The following is a 17,614-nucleotide window of genomic DNA, read 5'->3' as shown; positions in this document are numbered from 1 at the left end:
GACCTGATCTCTGGGGCCTACCTGGACCTTCTTCTGGCCAAGGGGGACTCGAGCTCGTGAGGGCTCACAGGTGTTCCCAGAGTCCCCTCACTGCCACCCCTCACCCAGGCTGTGACAGCACAGCCAAGAGCAATGGGGACACGGCTGCCCCACTGACAGCTGCTGCCCTGTATCCACCCCATGGATGGCTGCCCACCCCCTGCCCTTTGCTGCACAATAAAAGCTGGGGACTGATGGCATCTGTGCCTGGGATCGGCTGATCTGGTGGGTGCTGGAGCCTTGGTGCTGAGGTCAGGGCACCCATAGTTGCCCTTTGCCACCCTTTCTGTGCCAGTGGAAGGGGCAGGCTGCAGAAGGGAGGGGGGTGCCAGCCCTGGGGAAACTCCAAGCTCTCCTCTTGTGGGGCATGGTGTCCTGGGGAAGGGGCGCAGGAGGGGCTGGCTTGGCAGCGATGGGCAGCAGTGCTCAACCCTGAGCTAGGATTGCATCCTCTCCCCATACTCGGTGCTAGCCAGGGCCATGAGCTGTGCCAGGAGTGGAGCACAATAGTGCTGTGGGCAGAGCTGGAGGGCTTGGGGCTGCTGCTGTGGCAGCAGATGAGTCAGTGGCAGCGGGGGGAGATTTGGGGGGCCGGAGGCATCTGTGCTGCTGTGCCATCTGCCTGCTGCCAGCTAGCTGGCGGGCAGGTCCCCTAAGCCGCTGTTGTGGCTGACTGATCCTGCCCAGGGAGAGAGACAGGGCAGGGCTGGGGAGTCTGTGGGGCAGCCCAGCTGGGCAGAGGAGGCAGGGGCTGGGGCAGGGCTTACCCGTGGAGCCAACATGGGCCTGTGGCCAGAGGGCCAAGAGGCAGGGGCTGTCACCTGGGCTGCTCCTCTGCCCTCTCTGGGAGCCTGGCAGAGACGGGGCTCCTGGGCCCTGCCTGGCCCTGTGCACCTGGCAGCAACTGCCACAGCCCCCACGTGTGGTGCCAGAGCCCCGTGCCAGGGGATGCCAGGAGGGAAAAGGCCTGTGGGGAGCTGGGGGCAGCAGGAGTGGCCAGTGAAAGGGGAACGGCTGTGGCTCCTGCTCTGCCCAGGAGTCTCTGCTCCTGGCTCTGAACCCACACGACTAATGGGGCACTGCTGAGCCCCTCACTTGCTGTGTTGTCCAGTATGAGCTTTGCTGGGGACGGCTTCTCCTCTGCCAGCGCCCTCCCCAGGAGCCCATATCTCAGGGTGCTAGAAGGGCCGTGCCAGGCCATGCCACAGAGTCAGCCCTTCCCCAGCCACTGCACCTGGCAGCCTGCCGTGCCTGTTGCTTCCAACCACAGACCACGGGTGATTCCTGGGAGGTAACAGCCCTGTCCCAGGAAAGCATCTCCCCCAGGGAAGCCACAGGTGGGCAGTAGGCTCGCTGTAGGTGCACTGCTGCCATTCTATGGGCACAGCCCCACTGTGCAGCTGGAAAGGGGCACCCACTCCTGACCAGGCACCCAGCGCAGAGCAGGGGTGTCTGTCTGCACCACGCAAGGCCAGTGGGATGGGAGCTGCCTGTTTGTGGTGGGATAGGTGGTGGCTGCCCAGTATTCTATGTGATGGGCAGCTGCTGCCTGCATCTGGGAATGGATGAAAAAAAACCCTAAGGCTCAGCTGACTGCCCTCAGCCATTTCCCAAGTGGGTCCGCTCTGCATGTGAGCTGGGGGCTTTTGTCTGCACGGATATCTGGGGAGGCCATTTCCCCTGCACCCCCAAGCACCCCTGGGGTGAGTGGGTGGAGAGTCAGGGCCAGCGTCTCTCCAAGGGCTGGGGTTGCAGGGTGCCAGCTGGACGGCTGTCCCCCTGTGCACACTCTGGTGGCACAAAGCTGGCCTTGGGCTTGCCTGGGGCTCCCCAAGCAGCTGGGGAGGTGTGTGGGTGGGTGAGTGGCTAGGACCTGGTAGGATGGGTAGCCAAGACCTGGTGGGATGGAGGGGGCCAGGAGGAGCTGCAGGACCCCACGGGGCTCAGCACCTTTCCAGGGCCAGCATAAGCAGTGAGGTGCAGGGGGGGCGCACTGAAGGATCCACTAGCCCCTGGGATGGTGTGGGGGTGGGCAGAGGGTAGTGGTGCTTGTCCATGCCCTCCACCCAAGCCCAGGGCTGCGAGGAATGGTTGGGGAAGGGGAACTGTACGGTGGGTGCCCAGGGCCTGGCACAGGGTGATGGGATGGCTGGCGGGGGTGGTGGTGGTGTGAGGGGAGCATGGCCCAGACTTGCCATGAGCCATTCCCAAGCACAGACCAAGGAGCTGTGGAGAGGGGCTAGGGTCACAGTTGTTACCATTCCCCACTGCCTTTGCGCCCCACCAATGTGATTTGTTCCCCAGTGCAAGGATTCCCCCAACAACTCCAGGTCCTCATGGCCCGCAACAGCTCCGCCCCCCCCGCATTCTGTTGCCTGCTGCATGGGCCCCCAAACACCTACTGTCCCCGATGGCCTCCTGTGCCCCCCCGTGTGCAGACCTCCCCTGCTGCCCTGTCCCCCTCTCTCTGTGCCCTCCCCTACTTTCCAGCTCCCATGGTGCAGTGTTCCCACTGCCCCTGAGCCACCCCGCTGTACCCTCTTGCACCTCAGTGCAGGGATGCTCCCTTGCCCAGGTCCTGCAGGGCCCCTTGCAACTTCTAGAACCCCCTCACCCGCTCTTGTCCCCCCAGTCCCCTCAATGCACAGAACCCCAAAAGCCTCCTGAGCATCCACTGCACCTCCCACCCCAGTGCGTGTACCCCCAGTGCGCGTAGCCCCCCTCCTCCTGGACCCCCCCTCCACCAGTTTCCCAAAGCACGCACATCTGCTCTCCCCGTACACCCTCCGCAACGCCCCACTGCCTCGTTGGCCTCCACCATCTCTTGTACCCCCAATGCTCTCTGCTCCCAAAGCGGGAGCCTCCGTGACCCCCTGGATCCCCCAACGTCCCCTGCCCGCCAGCACCGGACAGCTCCGGGCCTTCAGCACCGGGCACCGGACAGCTCCCGCCGCGCGGCCCCGGGCCGCGCTTGAGCCGCCTCCGCCTCGCCGTACGGCTCCCTGACCCCTCTCACACCTCCCTGCAGAGCCCCTGACCCGTCCTGCCCCTCCCCCATCGCCCCCGTGCCCCCCTGCGCTGCCCTGCGCGGTTCCCTGCACGTCCCTGTGCAACCCCCTGCATCTCTCCCATACCTCCCCCTACCCCTCCCTACAGGGCTCCGCAGAGCCCGCCGTGCAGCTCTGCCCCTCCCCGCGCAGCCCTCTGCATTTCCGCGGTACCCCCATGTACCACCCGCTCTCTGCTCCCCCCATACAATCCCTGCGCAGCCCCCCACTCCTTCTGCTCCCCCCATACGGCCCCAGCCCCCTCTCTAGGATCCACCAGCACTTTCCTGCTCTCCCCCTATACAGCCTCCCCCTGCTCCCCTCCCTACACAGCCCCTCTCTGCTCCCCTCCATACAGCCTTTCACCCCTCTCTGCACAGACCCCTGCCCTCCCTAGAGACCACCGACCGGCGCCCCCCCCCCCCCCCCCCCCTTCGTTCGGCCATTCCTGCTGCCCCCAGCCCCCCTCCCCTCCTTGGAGACCCCCATCTCCTCCCCGCTCCCCTCTGGTCACCCTCTGCCTATACCCTCCCCTGACCCTCCCTCTACCACTGCCCGCTCCCCTCCCCCCACACCCTGCCCCCTCCCATACCCCCATGCCGTCCCTATAGCTTCCCCGCTCCCCTCCCATACCATCCCCTCCCTATACTACGTCCATCCCTTCCCATAACCGCCTGATCCCCTTCCTATTTCACCCCCATCTCGTCTCTGTACCACGCCGCGACCCACTCCGTATACCACCGCCCGCAGCCTTCCCTACACACCCCGCCCTCTCCTATAGCCCTCGTCCCCTCCCTGTATCACCCCCATCCCCTCCCATACTCCTCCCTGTATCACCCCATCCCCTCCCATACCCCCGCCCGATCCCTCTCATACTAACTCCTCCCTATACCGCCCCTCGTTTATAGCACCCCCGGTCCCCTCCCACCGCCCATCTCCTCCCTATACCACCTCCCATCTCCTCCCTATAGCCCCCCCGCCCCCCTCCCTATACCACCTCATCCCCTCCCATACCTCCCGCCTCCCTCCCTACAGGCCCCCCGCCCCCCTCCCCTCCCCCTCCGGCCCCTCCCTCGCTGTAGGGCTCCGTCCCCCGCCGCCCCCCCGCCACAGCGCGGCTCCCGCCCCCGCGCCCCGCCCGGCCGCGCTGCCCGCGCTCCCCGCGCAGCTCCGCAGTCCGGCGCAGCCCCGGCCGGGAGAAGATGGCGGATCGCGCCGAGATGTTCTCGCTTTCCACCTTCCACTCGCTCTCCCCGCCCGGCTGCAGGTGAGCCCGGCCCGGAGCGCGGGGAGGGGGGGCGGGATGCCCGGGGCCCGCCGCTGCGGGGGGCTTGCCCGCTGCGGGCCGCGCCGGAGGGGCCCGGGGCCCGGGGGGGGGGGCGGCGGCATGGCGGGCCCGGGCCCCCGCCGCTCCCCCGCCCGTTCACCTTGGGATGCCGGGGCCGCGCTGCCCTCCCGCTGCTGCGGGCCCGGCCCGGGCAATAACGACGCAGTGCTTCCCCCCTTCCTCGGAGCGGCCCCATCCGCTCCCTCCCGGGCCCGGTGGGGGGGCGGTGCTGGGGTTCGGGGGTCTCCTCCGTCTCCCCCTCCTCACGGAGGGGCAGAGCCCTTCTAGGGCTGAGGGCCCCCCCGCCCCGGCCCGGCCGTGCCCGGTGCCGCCGCATCCCGCCGCGCGGGGGGAGCCGCCGCCGCCGCCTCTTTGTCTCTCCCGAGGCGCCGCAGCGGCCCCGGCCGCGGCCGGGGATGCTGGATGCCGGCGCCGGGATTGGGCCCCGCAGGGTCCGGCGCCCCCGGGAGAAGGGGTCGTTCGGCCCCCGGGGCTCGCAGGCGGCCCCCGCCGGGGCTCGGTGCGCCCCGGGCCAGAGGCGGGCGAAAGGCCGGTGCGTGCCGAGGGCCGTGTCCCCCCCTCCGCCAGCCCCCGAGGGAGCTGCGCCAGCGCCCGGCGCTGCCGGTGGCGGGTCACCTTACCGCAGGTCCCGCGGGAGCCGGGGCCGCAGGACCGCGGGCCACCTGCCACCGGCCGGGCCGTCCTGGCGCATTCCCCGGGCAGCGGGGAGGGGGACGCGGCGGGGCCATCACCCCGCTTCCTCGCACCTTGCCCTGACCTTGGCAGGACCCCCTCCGGGCTGGGGTCCCTGGGCGAGCAGTGGGGTGCGGGGCCGTGGGGCTGGACGGGAGCTGGGCACGGGATGGGCTGGCTCGGCAGGGGGCTGTGGGGTGGCGAAGGGTGGGAGATGGCGGCGGGGGGCATCTATCTGGGCGTGCGGAAGCTGTGGAACCAGGGGGCTGGGGTCTAGTGGGCGTGGGGGATGTGCCCTTGGTTGGTTCTGGCCCACACTGGGCAAGTCTCACGTCCCCTTCCCCGGGCGTCCCCTTCCCTTCCCCTTCCCCAGCCACGCTGCACAGTGGGACCCTGGGGCGTCCCGGCTTGTGGTGGTGCAGGGACTGGAGCACACGGCCTCTGCTGTGGCTGCCCAGCTCCTTCCCACCTCTCTCCTGGGATGTGGGCAAATCTCTGGGTGTCTCAGCTGTGTCCTCCTCACAGTGCTCCCCGTTCAGCCCCCAAGCCCTGCTGTGCAGGGTCAGAGCTGGCCCCGGCAGGTCTGTGCGCTTTGCTGCCAGGGATGTGTCCCAGCCAGGGCAGTGAGAGGCAGGTGAGGGCAGACCCTCCAGGACCCCCAGCCTGACCCAGATCCACCCTTCCCCCCCGGGGAAGGAGGCAGCCTGGGGAGTGGGCGCAGCACCCCTGCACCAGCCCAGGGAAGAGGGTCACATCTGCAGGGCAGTGAGTGCACCTGGGTCTCACTGAGCACCTGCGGGTCCCCAGGGCCTGGCAGGGCCTGGTGAGGGAGAGTGAGGCCCAGGCTATCACCAGCACCAGGGCACAGCACCAGCATGCCCAGCCTAGCAGGGGCTGCATCTGGATTGTGCCCTTTTCAAGGAGGCCTGTGGGGAGGTTGTGCCCAGCCCGGGGGTTGGTGAGGTTGGTGACCAGGGTGGGATCCCCTGACACTCCAGGAGGGGAAGGAGAAGCCGGTCAAGGTGATGTGGTGGGGAGAGATCACTGTGGAAAGGCCATGGTGCACATGCTGCGGGGCCTCAGCAGGGCTCCTGTGAAGCAGCTCTTGTCTCCTGGTCCAGGGCACCAGCCCCACGGGGGATGGCTGCAGGTCTGGCCATTGGGAACCCTGGGTGCCAGTCAAAGGTTTGGAATGGGGGATGCTGGCTGGGACCAGGCCCCTGAGGGTCCTCACTGACCTTGTGACCTTCCCTGCCTTGGGAGCAGCTGGGGGTCAGTGAGTGGGGTGAGGGCACATCTGCTGGCTGGGTCCCTGGCCCATCCCTGTGGGAGAAGCCATTGCAGCACCACTGCCGGGGCAAACTGTCCAGGGAGCTGGTCTGAAAATAATGAGGAAACTCAATCTTTCTGTGGCCTGCTGGGCTGTCACTCCCTCCTCGGGAAGCCCAGCCCCCATGCAAACACTGGTGTGCGTGCAGGTGTGCACCCCACTGTGTACCCTGCTCCCCATCCCTGCACCACCCTGCTCCCTGTGCCTCAGGGGTGGGTGATGCCCCATTTGGGTTCCAGCTCCTGGCCCTCCCCTCCTCCAGCCTGTCCTGGCTCAGGACATGTCAAAGCTGGGGTGGCGAGGCTGGCCTGGGGTGCGCAGTGGGGTGCTGGGTCCCTGCATACCCTGTGGTAGGGCGTCCTGCTGCCTCCTGTTGTTCCTGACCACCCTCTCCATGTGTGGGGCTGGGGAGAGCTCCTCCCTCCCCAAACCACTGCTTTGGCTCCACTTCAGCTCTGGAACCTTACTCAGGTGCTTCCCACCCACATCACTGTGGCTGGCCATGGTGTCCCATGCAGCCATTGTGGGGATGGACACCATCCTTCCTGCCTGCTGCTCGTCACCAGTGTGTCTGGGGTGCTCTTACTGTGTCCTTGCACCCACAGCAATGGTGCTGCACCTTCTCTGGCTGGAGCGGGGCTATGGCCAAGGTCCCCAAGGGTCCCCTTGGGGTGGCTGTGGGGCTGGGCTGGCTCTCGCTGGCAGCCCCATCCCACTGTGCCCGCCCCAGCTCAGTAGTGCTGTGACCTAGAAATTTCAGCCGTAGTTTGTCGCGGCGGTCGCTCCCCACTGAGGGGGGACAGCATCCCTGGACAGCTGGAGCCTGGCTGGATGCAGGCAGGAGCCCTGTGTGGGGCAGGACCGCTGTGCCATGCTGGCCCGGTGTGCATGTCCCCTCAGCTGGGATGGGGGATGGTGGAGGAGTTTGTCCACTGGGTGAGGAGGGTCCAGGGGCATGGGAGCAGAGCCTGGCTGGGGGTTTGCAGGACCCCAGCAAGTCTCCATCCCAGGAGGACCCATGGCCGTGCTGTTCCTTCCTCTGCCCAGGTGGCTGAGGGACCCCTGAGAGCCCTGCTCACCTCAGGGAGGGCGGCAGGTCCCAGCAGTCTGGCAGCAGGAGGGTTCTGCCCCTGCAGGAGAGCAGCCCCCAATGTTCTCTTGGGCTGCGGACACAGGCTTTGGCCCCCACCGCTTTGAGGGACCTGCTGCCCTACCCCTGGCTGGGGTCTGGGGTTTGGCCCAGACCTGTGCCCCACTGCAGGCCACGGCCATGGTCCCACCGCTGGCTCTGATGCTTTCGCCACAAATCTGCGAATATTTGATGCAGTCTCAATGGCCTACTTCTGGGAATTATGTGATTAGGGGAAATCTTTCTCCCTGTGAAATGGGAGTAAGTGCCCAGCCTCCGTGCTGGGGCCAGGGGATGGAAAAAGGGAGCTCAGGGCAAAGGGAGGGTGGCAGCCCAGGAGGCAGCTGTGGCTATGGGGGCTGTGACCCCCCTACCCTGTGGGGGTCTGCTCCTGCTGCCAGCTGGGTCCCGGGGCTGGGCCCCAGCAAGGCCCCAGTGAGAACCCAGACCTGCTCCTGCAGGAGGAGCCCCACCTGCCCTGGCCCTTCCTGGGGTGCTGCCGGGCTGTGGGGGGCCCTGGGTGTCCCCCGACGCTGTGGGGGTGGGCAGAGGGTCCCTGCCAGCTCCCGGGCGCTGCCGCACCTCCCACCTTACAGAGCCACCAGAAACGTTTGGTTTCCGTTTTCTGACACCAAATCCTGCCAAGAGTTGTCTTTTTCCTTTTTTTCTTTTCTTTTTTTTTTTTTTTTTTCCCCTTCCCTTTCCCTGCAGAAACCGCTGGTTTCCATGACACCCCGGTTCCCAAGGAAAGGCTGGGCTTGGTTTCTCGGAGTGCCCTTACCCCGGGCAGGGGCAGCCCTGGCGCTGCCTGTGGGACAGGCAGGGAGGCAGCGTGGGCGAGGCTGGGGTGTCAGGGCACAGATCCTGCCTTGCCATCCCCATCCCTGCCTGCATGGGGTTAGGCGTAAAATAAAGGTTACACCTAAAATAAACCCCCAAGGCCTGGGAAGCAGCCCTGCAGCACGGGTCACCCCCAAGCTGCCAGTGGCAGCAACTGTCCCCTCGCTGCCCATCCTCCAGCATGTGCCTTGGGTTTGGCTCAAGGGGTTTTGCCGGGCACGAAATTTGGGGGATGTGCTGCCCACCATGGTGGTGGTCTCAGCATCTCCACTCAGCCAGGGGCAACCCATGGCTGCATGGCCCTGAGCCACACAGGGCTCTCACCGCCCCATTGTGAGGCCGGTGGTAAATCCGGGCAGTTTGCAGCGAGCCGGCCGGGAGCAGCGTGGCACTGAGGGCGGCCACCCCGGGCACTGCTGTGGCTATCGCCCTCCCCGTCGTCTCTGGCCTTGCCTGGCTCCCGGCATGGGGCAGGGCACTGGGCTGTGGCTCAGGGTCCTGGGCCCAGTGCTGCTGGTCAGAGTGTGCCATGTCGGTGTGGCTGGTGCCGGTGCCCTGGCTGATGGTCTTAGGCCAGCACGTCCCTGCAGTGCTGCCCAGCTGGTGCGCCCATGCTGGCACCTTGGGGTGATGGCGGTACAATGCCAGTGTGTGCCTGCAGTGCTGCTCAACTCTCCGGGCCCTCCTGATGCTGTGGGGAAAACGGGAGGCATTTCCCTGAGGTCTGTCATCGTGTGGCCCCTGCCCTGACATCCCCGTCCCTCTCCCCAGGCCCCCCCAGGACATCAGCCTGGAGGAGTTTGACGATGAGGATCTGTCGGAGATCACGGATGACTGCGGCATTGGGCTGAACTACGACTCGGACCACTATGAGAAGGTGCAGGAGCTGAGCGTGCCGAGCCCCCCCCTGCGCCCCGGGATGCGGTGGCTGCACAGAGTTTTGGTGGGGACTGGGTGGGGACATTGACCCGGCAAAGGCCCTCCAGGAGCAGAAGGTGCAGGGCCCCCTGTGTCAGGGCACTGAGGGGATGCGGTGCAGAGCGCAGGCAGGGTTCTGAGCCCAGGAACCCCTGGCATGGCTGGACACCTGTGGTCTCCCACCACCTCTGGCTAAGCCCCATGGAGTGGCTGAAGGGAGCATGGGTGGCTCAGCAGCCAGCCCTATGCTGGCCCCACCAGCTGGGTGCCTGCCTGCCACTGCACTCCCGTGGCTCCAGTGGCTCCTGTTTACTCAGCTCTGCCCAGCTTCGGGGGAGAAGTGCTAGGGAAACGGGCAGGGGCCAGGCAGGCTTGCGGGTGAGATTGTGCTGGGTGTTGAGGCCAAGAGAGGCAGGGTGCTGGCAGAGCCAGGAGGGGGCCCTGGCACTTTTCTCTTGGAGACCCTCATCCTGTTGGGGCAGGAGTTGGAGGTGCTTCCAGCCCAGTGCCGGCAGAGCTGCTGGGGAGGGTCACACCGCTGCAGCGTGCCAGCCTGGGGAACGGGGCCATGGCCAGGATGAGTTTGAGTGTCATGGCTGTTAACTCAGTGCTGCATCCCCAGGACTGCCTGGTGTTGGAGCGCGGCGAGCAGCCGCACCCCGTCTGCACCTTCCAGGATGACTTCCAAGAGTTCGAGATGATCGACGACAATGAGGAGGAGGAGGAAGAAGAAGAGGAGGAGGAGGAGGGCAACGAGCTGGAAGCACCACCATCCCCTTCAGCCTCACCCATCCCCTCACCTGCCCTGGAAGAGACGCAGAAGCACCGACCCACCACCCTCAACCTGACAGCCCCAGGCACCCAGGTGAGGGCGGGGGCAGCTGGGAGGGCTGTCAGCACCCCCTGCCCCCGGGGTCTCTGCCCCCCATGCCGCCGGGCTGGCAGAGGAGGAGCAGGGCTCTGGGGCGCAGCATGGGAAGGGGTCCCACAGAGGTGGGCTCTGCCCAGAGTAGAGGGGCTGAGGACTGCACCAACCCCAGGGTGGTGAGCACCAGCAGGAGCAGAGAAGGGCAAAACGACGCCAGCTCTGCAGTGGCGGGGCTGAGCTGAGGGCGTTGGAGATGTGTCTGTGCGTGGCCCCTGCACTCCCCCTGCCAGGCCCTGGCCTGAGGGTCCCGGAGGATCCAGGGGTCCCCAGGGCGAGCGGGGTGTCTGGGGTGTCTGTGAGTGCTGGAGGGGTGTGGGCAGCTGCTGGCTGTGGACACAGTAGGTGTCGTGTGCTGGCCCTGTGCATCGCACGTGCGTGTGCACTGGTGTGTGCATGCGTGCATAGGTGCTCGTGCATTCTGTGTCCCTCCTTTTCCATCCCTGGAGCTGGGCTTGGGGGCTCCCCCGGGGTGTGTGGGGGTCCCTGTGTCCCCATGCGCACGCGTGTGCGGTGCTGGCCCCGAGCTGCTGCACCACCGCAGTGTGTGGGAAGCTGCGTGTGGTGCTGCCTGCATCCGGCTGCGTTGCCATGGTGCTGGGGGGCTTTCGGGATTCTCGGCCCCCCCTCCTGGGAGGGCACCGCATGCTGCTGGGGCTGTGGGGGCTGTGGGACTTGGCCGGGCTGGCACAGGAGGGTGACAAAGCCCCAGGGCTCACCCTCAGACTCTCCCAGCCCTGACTCACTGCACCCTGGTGGGATGCACCGGCAAAGCTGGATCCCACCAGCCACCCTGGTCCATCATCTGCTGGGATGTGAGCGAAGACCCTGGTGATGGCTGGATTTAGCCCCCACCAGTGTGCCTAGGGTGCAAATCCCGGTAACCCTTGCTTTGTCCTGTTTGCACTGGCCCCAGGAGGAGGCAAGACCCTGGTCCTTGGGACCCGTCCCCTCCCAGCACCCTTCCCCGTCCCTCCCCAGCACCCATCCCTGGGGCTGTGGCACAGCCTGTGCGATGCCCGACCCTCCCCACTGTGCTGGGTCCCCACCACCATGCTTGTGCATGCCCTGTGGCACATGGCGCCAGCCCCACTCCCTAATCTCCTGCTCGGCAGGATTATTGCTGCCTGCACTTCCCGCCAGGACTAATCCACAGCTGCCGCCATGCCGGACGGGCAGCCCTGGCCGTGCCCGCTCCTGCCTGCACCACGGGGCTGGCAGCTCTTTGGGGGAGGCAGAAGGGTCCTACCTGTGGGGGTTGGGCTCCGCTCTCTGGGAGGCAGGGTGCGGCAGGGCCTCATGCTGGGGGTCCTGTGGCATCAGCACCCGTGCTGGCATGTCCCCTGCCAGGTGTTGTCCCCAGGGCCCCGTGGGACGGGCAGCGTGCCATCCCTTGGTCCCGCTCTGTGGCAGGTGCTGCCGGGCATGCATCTGGCTGGGCAGGGGAGCTGGGGACGTTGCGGCCCTAATCTGGATAAGCTCCTGGGCACGTGGCCTGGGTGCTGCCAAGCCACTGGGGAGCACTGAGCTGTGCCGAGGGGCATCCCCGGGCGGGCCCAGCCGTGTTTGGTGTCCCTGCGCAGCCCCTGCTGGGCACACCAGCTCTCCTGCCTTGCTGCATCCCCAAATGTGCCTTAGGGCTCGGCTACCCACCCCCCCCCCAGTCCCCCCCAGTCCCCTCCCCGGGGCTCGCCCACCCACCCTGGCTCTGCTTTTTCCCCAGGACTCCCTGAACAACAACGGCAGCTTCGCACCGCCTGCTCACCGTACCACCTGGCAGGACGCCCTTCTCCACTCCTCCTCCTCCTCTTCCTCACACACTGGTGAGCATGGGGAACCAGTCCAGAGTGTGACACTGGGCTGGGGGGTCCCTGCAGCCCTTTGGTTAAAGCCTGGTGGGTTTTGGCCCTGGCACAGGGGCAGAGAGCTGACGTGGGGCTCTGCCTTCCCTTGCAGGACACTCATCTCCCCACGCCTGCATCCAGGATGGACCCTGCCTGGAGAGCCCGAAGGGGCCGAGCCCCAGTGGGGCTGGGCAGGCCCCCGCCTTGCTGCAGCCCTCCCCCTTTGACTCGCAAGGCAACAGCCACGAGTCCCTGGCACATGGTAACCCATCGCCCCCGAGAGCCGGGGAAGATTATAACATGAATATCATCTCCTCTGCGCTCCGAGCACCGCACTCCCCGTCGCGCCTCTGCCAGCTGCCTCCTAAACCATGTCTCTCTCCAACAGGGCCTGCGGCTCCTCCTGCCCCCCCCACCGGCCCCGACGCAGGCTCACTGCCCCAGGCCACCACGGCTGCCGATGGCTGCCCTGCCCCACCAAAGCACGAAGCGGCTGGTGGCTGGGAGAGGCCGGCACCCGGCGAAAGGGGTGCCCTGGGGGCTGGGAGCCTGGGGTCCCCCACGGCCCCCGGCAAGCAGCCTGGCTCCCTGCAGTCCCAGGAGGAGCTGGCAGCCAGGGCCGTCGCCGAGCGGCACAACGGGCAGGGCGCCCGGCTGATGGGCACCTACATGTGCCCTGTGGGGCCAGCGGAGCCGCTCAGCTCCGATGGGGAGGGCCCCCAGTCTGGCCGGGCGGCCAGCGTGCGCGGGCACCCCTCAGGCTCCTCGGAGACCACCTCGCCCTCCTCAGACCCTGGCATCGAGGCTGACCTCACCAGCAGGACCACCAAGCCCTTCCTGCCTGGCAGCCGGCACAGCGAAGACCTCAGCTCGCCCGGCTCTGACTCGGACGTGGAGGGGGAGATCGAGGCAGCCTTTGCTGGGGGGCGCCTGGTCAGCAACATGATCTCCTCCATCTCTGAGACGGAACTGGACCTGAGCAGCGACAGCAGCAGCGGCAGGTCCTCCCACCTCACCAACTCCATCGAGGAGGCCAGCTCGCCCACCTCGGAGGCTGAGCTGGAGACAGAGCTGGAGGCCCCCGGTCTGATGGGCATCAAGGACTCCTTGCTGCTGGACAAAGGCAAGGAGGAGGAGGAGGAGACCCTGGAGAGAGAGCTCCCGGAACGCAGCATGGTAAGGCGGGAGAGCCTGGCGGAGCTGAAGATGGAGGGCTACTATGACAGCCTGAACCCAGTGGACTCCTCCGCGCCTGTGGGCCAGACAGATGTCTCCACCTCCAGCCCCCTGGACCTGAAGATCGACCCAGACCACAGCCTGGAGAGCATCCGGCGCTCCTTCTACCTGCCTGTGGGGCCCAAGCTGATGCCCGAGGCAGATGAGGAGGACAACAGCGAGTATGACTCCGACTCGGAGTCAGAGCCTGACCTGAGTGAGGACTCGGACTCACCCTGGCTGCTCAGCAACCTTGTCAACAAGATGATCTCAGAGGGCTCCTACCCCATCAAGTGCCCAGATGAGTGCTTCCAGCAGACCCACTCGCTCTGTGACACCATCTCCCCGGCCTCCGACTTGGAGCCTGAGATCCTAAGTGAGGCGTTGGATGGGGAGCCTGGCTCGCGGGACTCGCCAGTGGGCACGGGGGAGCCGGCTGCCCTGCCCCACTGCCAGCGCACTATTGAGCTGGTGGACATGGAGACACTGCGCAGCTCCCTCCAGCGCGCCGAGGACGAGCGGGCCCTGGGAGCTGGGATGGAGCCGCTGCCCGAGCTGCCCGCTGACGAGCCGGGCCCCTTCCTCTTCCTGAGCAACCCCACCAACGACACCATTGCACCCATCTTCCCGGGGCGCCCTGTCACCCTCGACAGGCTGGGCGCCTCTGAGGTCCTGGCCACCTTTGGTTGCCGCCCTGGGCCACCCCGTGCCTCCCTGCGCACCTCCCCCGGCACCGAGGCCACCGCTGAGGAGCACCATGCCACCGCGGTGCCACCAGCCACCGGCCCAGAGGACTGGGCTGTCAACAGGGACCTGGACTCGGGGGTCCTGGAGGCCGATGACATGATCGACGATGTCCGGTTAGCGCCCCAGGGGCAGAGCCCCGACACTGGCCCGCCTGCCCTGGATGTCTCCACCGCCAAGACCAACCGTGGCTTCACCATGGCCTACTCCACAGACGAGGACGAGGTGCCCTACCTGAAGGGCTCCCCCTTCTCCGAGGACCCGCTGCGGGGAAGCTTGGGGGGGGAGTTGCCACCTGCTCCCGGGGCGCTGGAGCCACGGGCACTGGACGAGTCCCTGGCCTACGATTCGGTGAAGTACACGCTGGTTGTGGACGAGCACACGCAGCTGGAGCTGGTGAGCCTGCGGCGCTGCACCTCGGTGCTGAGCGACGACAGCGACCTGCTCCGCGCCTGCGATCGCTGCGACCTGGAGGACGAGGCGGCCTTTGGGGATGGGCTGGTGGCCCCTGATGCCCACAGCTCCTCCGAGGATTCGTCCCCTGAGGCCGACCTGCAGTTCTCCAAGAAGTTCCTCAATGTTTTCGTCAACAGCACCTCCCGCTCCTCCAGTAAGTGACCCACGCCGTGCTGTGCTGCACCATGCCATGCTGTGCTATGCCATGCCGTGCTGTCCTGGGCTGCTCTGTGTGCTGTCGGCCAGCTGGCTGCCCTCTGCTGTCTTGCCTCAGCCATCCTGGCCGTGGATGGCACCATCCCTGTGTGGCATGGCATGGGAGGTGGGACAGGGGCAGAGCAGCTGTAGGGAGTGTAGGCCTGGACCCGAAGGCTGTCAGCTCTCCCCGTGGGGCTGTGAGGTTTTGCCCAACATGCCTTCACATCAGCGCCCTGTGGGGTCCTCAGTGCCTTGGGTTGCTGGGTGGGGGGCACAGGGCCAGGGGCTCAGATGTGGCCCCCCAAGGAGAGGCCTGGGTCCATGGGTGATGGCCATCTGCTCCCTGCTCCCCTCGCCTCAAGGGTTCTGCAGCCCCCCGGGGTGGGTAGAGGCAGGGGGTGCCCCCTGGCCCCACGGCAGCCCTCTCCTCTGCAGGCACGGAGTCCTTTGGGCTGTTCTCCTGCATGGTGAACGGGGAGGAGCGGGAGCAAACCCACCGGGCCGTCTTCAGGTGAGCAGCGAGCCCGGCCATGCCGGCCCTGGCCATGAGCAGGGGGGTCTCGCAGGGCCCCCTCTCCTGCGGCTCTGCCCCTCCCTGTCCGCATCTTCCTTCTGGCCATCCCCCCCAGGTTCATCCCACGCCATGAGGACGAGCTGGAGCTGGACGTGGATGACCCCATCCTGGTGGAGCTGGAGGAGGATGACTACTGGTACCGGGGCTACAACATGCGAACGGGGGAGAGGGGCATCTTCCCCGCCTTCTATGCCCATGAGGTTGTTGGCCAGGCCAGGGATGCCATTGGTAGGAGTCTGCGGGGTCCCTGGGGCTGTGGGGGGTCGTGGGGGACATGGGGGGGCTTGGGGCACTGTTTCCTCGTCCGCTTCCCTGCGCAGGCCTGAAGAGGAACCCATGCTGGGTGGAGCGGTTCAATGTGCAGTTCCTGGGCTCGGTGGAGGTGCCGTACCACCAAGGCAACGGCATCCTCTGCGCCGCCATGCAGAAGGTGAGCATGAGGGAGGGGGCGTGGCAGCTTGGACCCCCTCCTCATCCCCATGCCAGCGTAAGCTCTGCCCTCACATGCTCACCCTGCCTTGCCCCCAGATTGCCACCACCAGGAAGCTGACAGTGCACCTGCGCCCGCCGGCCAGCTGCGACCTGGAGATCACACTGCAGGGCATCAAGCTCATCCTGACTGTCACCGAGTACAGCCGGGAAGAGGAGGTGAGGGGCACGGGTGGGCTGGGGGAGGAGCGGGTGCCTGCCCTGCTGTGAGCCAGGCTCCCATACCTCGGCTGACCTTTCTCTTCCAGTTTGAGCGCTGCAGCCACTTCTTCCAGATGAAGAACATCTCCTTCTGTGGGTGCCACCCCCGGAACAGCTGGTGAGACCCCCTCCTCCCACAGCCTCCTGGCTGCTCCCAGCCCCAAGGGACTGCCCCCTCCATCCCCTCCCTGGGGCATCACACTACTGTGGTGCCACACCAGGCCCCCCTGCTTGGTCCCCACCCCACCATGGTTGCCCCAGCCCCAGGCATCCCCTCCACAGAGCCCCCCAGGTCCACTGGGCTGCCCCACAGGGCAGGAGTGAGGTGTCCCCCCGCTTCACCCTGCCTCTCCCTGCAGCTACTTCGGGTTCATCACCAAGCACCCGGTGCTGAGCCGCTTCGCCTGCCACGTCTTCGTCTCCCAGGAATCCATGCGGCACGTCGCCGAATGCGTCGGGTAAGATGGGGACAGGGATGGGTGCGGCTGCGTGGGGCACAGTGTAGGGCTGGTTGTGCCAGGGCTGGGGGTGCAGCAGGGCTGGGTGCCAGAGGCCTGGCTGTGCTAGGGCTGGGGGCACAGGAGGGCTCGCTGCTGGGGGTCTGGGTGTAGCCAGGCTGGCTGTGCTGGTGCGCTGGGTGCAGGGGGGCTGGCTCTGCCATGGGTGGGGGTGCCAGGGGTCTGGGTCCTGCAGGTCTGGGTGCAGCAGGGGTCTGTGCCCGGTCTGGGGGTGCAGGGGGTCTCAGTGTAGCTGGGCTGGCTATGCCAGGGTGTGGGCGCAGGGAGCCTGGCTGTGCCAGGCCTGGGGTGCAGGGGGTTTGGGTGCGGGGCTCCGGGCCACAGCCCAGCTCTGAGCTGCCCAATGTGCTCTTCCTTGCAGACGAGCATTTCAGGAATATTACCAGGAGCACCTGGAGTACGCTTGCCCCACAGAGGACATTTACCTGGAGTAAGGGGGCAGGCATCGTGTCTCCTGCTTCTGCACCCCCCTCCAGCCCCACAGACGGCCAGAGACTCTGTCTGACCCCACAACCAGCCGGCTTGGCCCCCCCTGCACATGCTCCAGCCCACGCCCCAAGGACTCCCCGCACATCCTCACCGCTTCTTGGGGGGCCAGGGGCCAGGCCACAGCTGCGGACCATGGGTGGGTATCTGGGGTGTGCCCAGCACCACCCTGGCCCTGTGCCCAGGGGACTCCAGCCACGGGGGGTGACGCAGCTGAGCCTCAGGGCTGGGGGAGAAGCTGCCCCCCCTGCATGAGCAAAGCCAGCACAGGGGCCACAGGAGCGGGGACCAGCTGTGACCCTGGCCAGCCGCTGTCGCAGGGGATAGCGATGCTAGGAGGTGAATGGGGTTGGGGGAGCATGGGGGGGCAAATGCTTGTGGGGCCCGTGAGGTGGGGGGGGTCAACGGGATGAATGGGGCGGGGGGAGGCTGTGGGGGGCTGATGGGGGCATGGGGGAGATGGGGCTGCTGGGGTGAGCACCTCCAGCCATGAAGCCTCTGAGTCCATCCTGTCCCCCTGCACAGTGGCAGCACCCACCCCCCCAGCCTCCTTGGGGGGGCTCCCCCCACAGCTGCAGGCCCCCAGGAATGAGCCGGTCCCCTCCACAGCCCCAATGCTGCAGCAGCCCCCCGGGGAGCGC

General features: G+C 66.9%; 1 protein-coding gene across 2 annotated transcripts; it reads left to right on the top strand.

Annotated features, from left to right (window-relative positions):
• Positions 1 to 4,189: 4,189 nt before the first annotated feature.
• Positions 4,190 to 17,351, top strand: MAPK8IP2 (mitogen-activated protein kinase 8 interacting protein 2). Of its 2 annotated transcripts, XM_037390440.1 has the most exons (13): positions 4,190 to 4,353; positions 9,177 to 9,282; positions 9,946 to 10,188; positions 11,972 to 12,071; positions 12,205 to 12,354; positions 12,481 to 14,661; positions 15,141 to 15,216; positions 15,335 to 15,507; positions 15,600 to 15,709; positions 15,808 to 15,927; positions 16,017 to 16,087; positions 16,329 to 16,427; positions 16,849 to 17,351. In XM_037390440.1, the coding sequence occupies exons 1-13, from the start codon at positions 4,289 to 4,291 to the stop codon at positions 16,919 to 16,921; spliced, it is 3,567 nt and encodes a 1,188-aa protein (XP_037246337.1). In that variant the 5' UTR covers positions 4,190 to 4,288; the 3' UTR covers positions 16,922 to 17,351. The 2 variants fall into 2 exon arrangements, with proteins under 2 accessions (XP_037246337.1, XP_037246336.1); XM_037390439.1 differs by having other exon boundaries at positions 12,205 to 14,661.
• Positions 17,352 to 17,614: the final 263 nt, after the last annotated feature.

Source organism: Falco rusticolus, chromosome 5, assembly GCF_015220075.1.
Source record: "Falco rusticolus isolate bFalRus1 chromosome 5, bFalRus1.pri, whole genome shotgun sequence".
In the NCBI taxonomy this organism is placed as follows: domain Eukaryota; kingdom Metazoa; phylum Chordata; class Aves; order Falconiformes; family Falconidae; genus Falco; species Falco rusticolus.
This window is presented reverse-complemented; position numbering and strand designations above follow the sequence as displayed.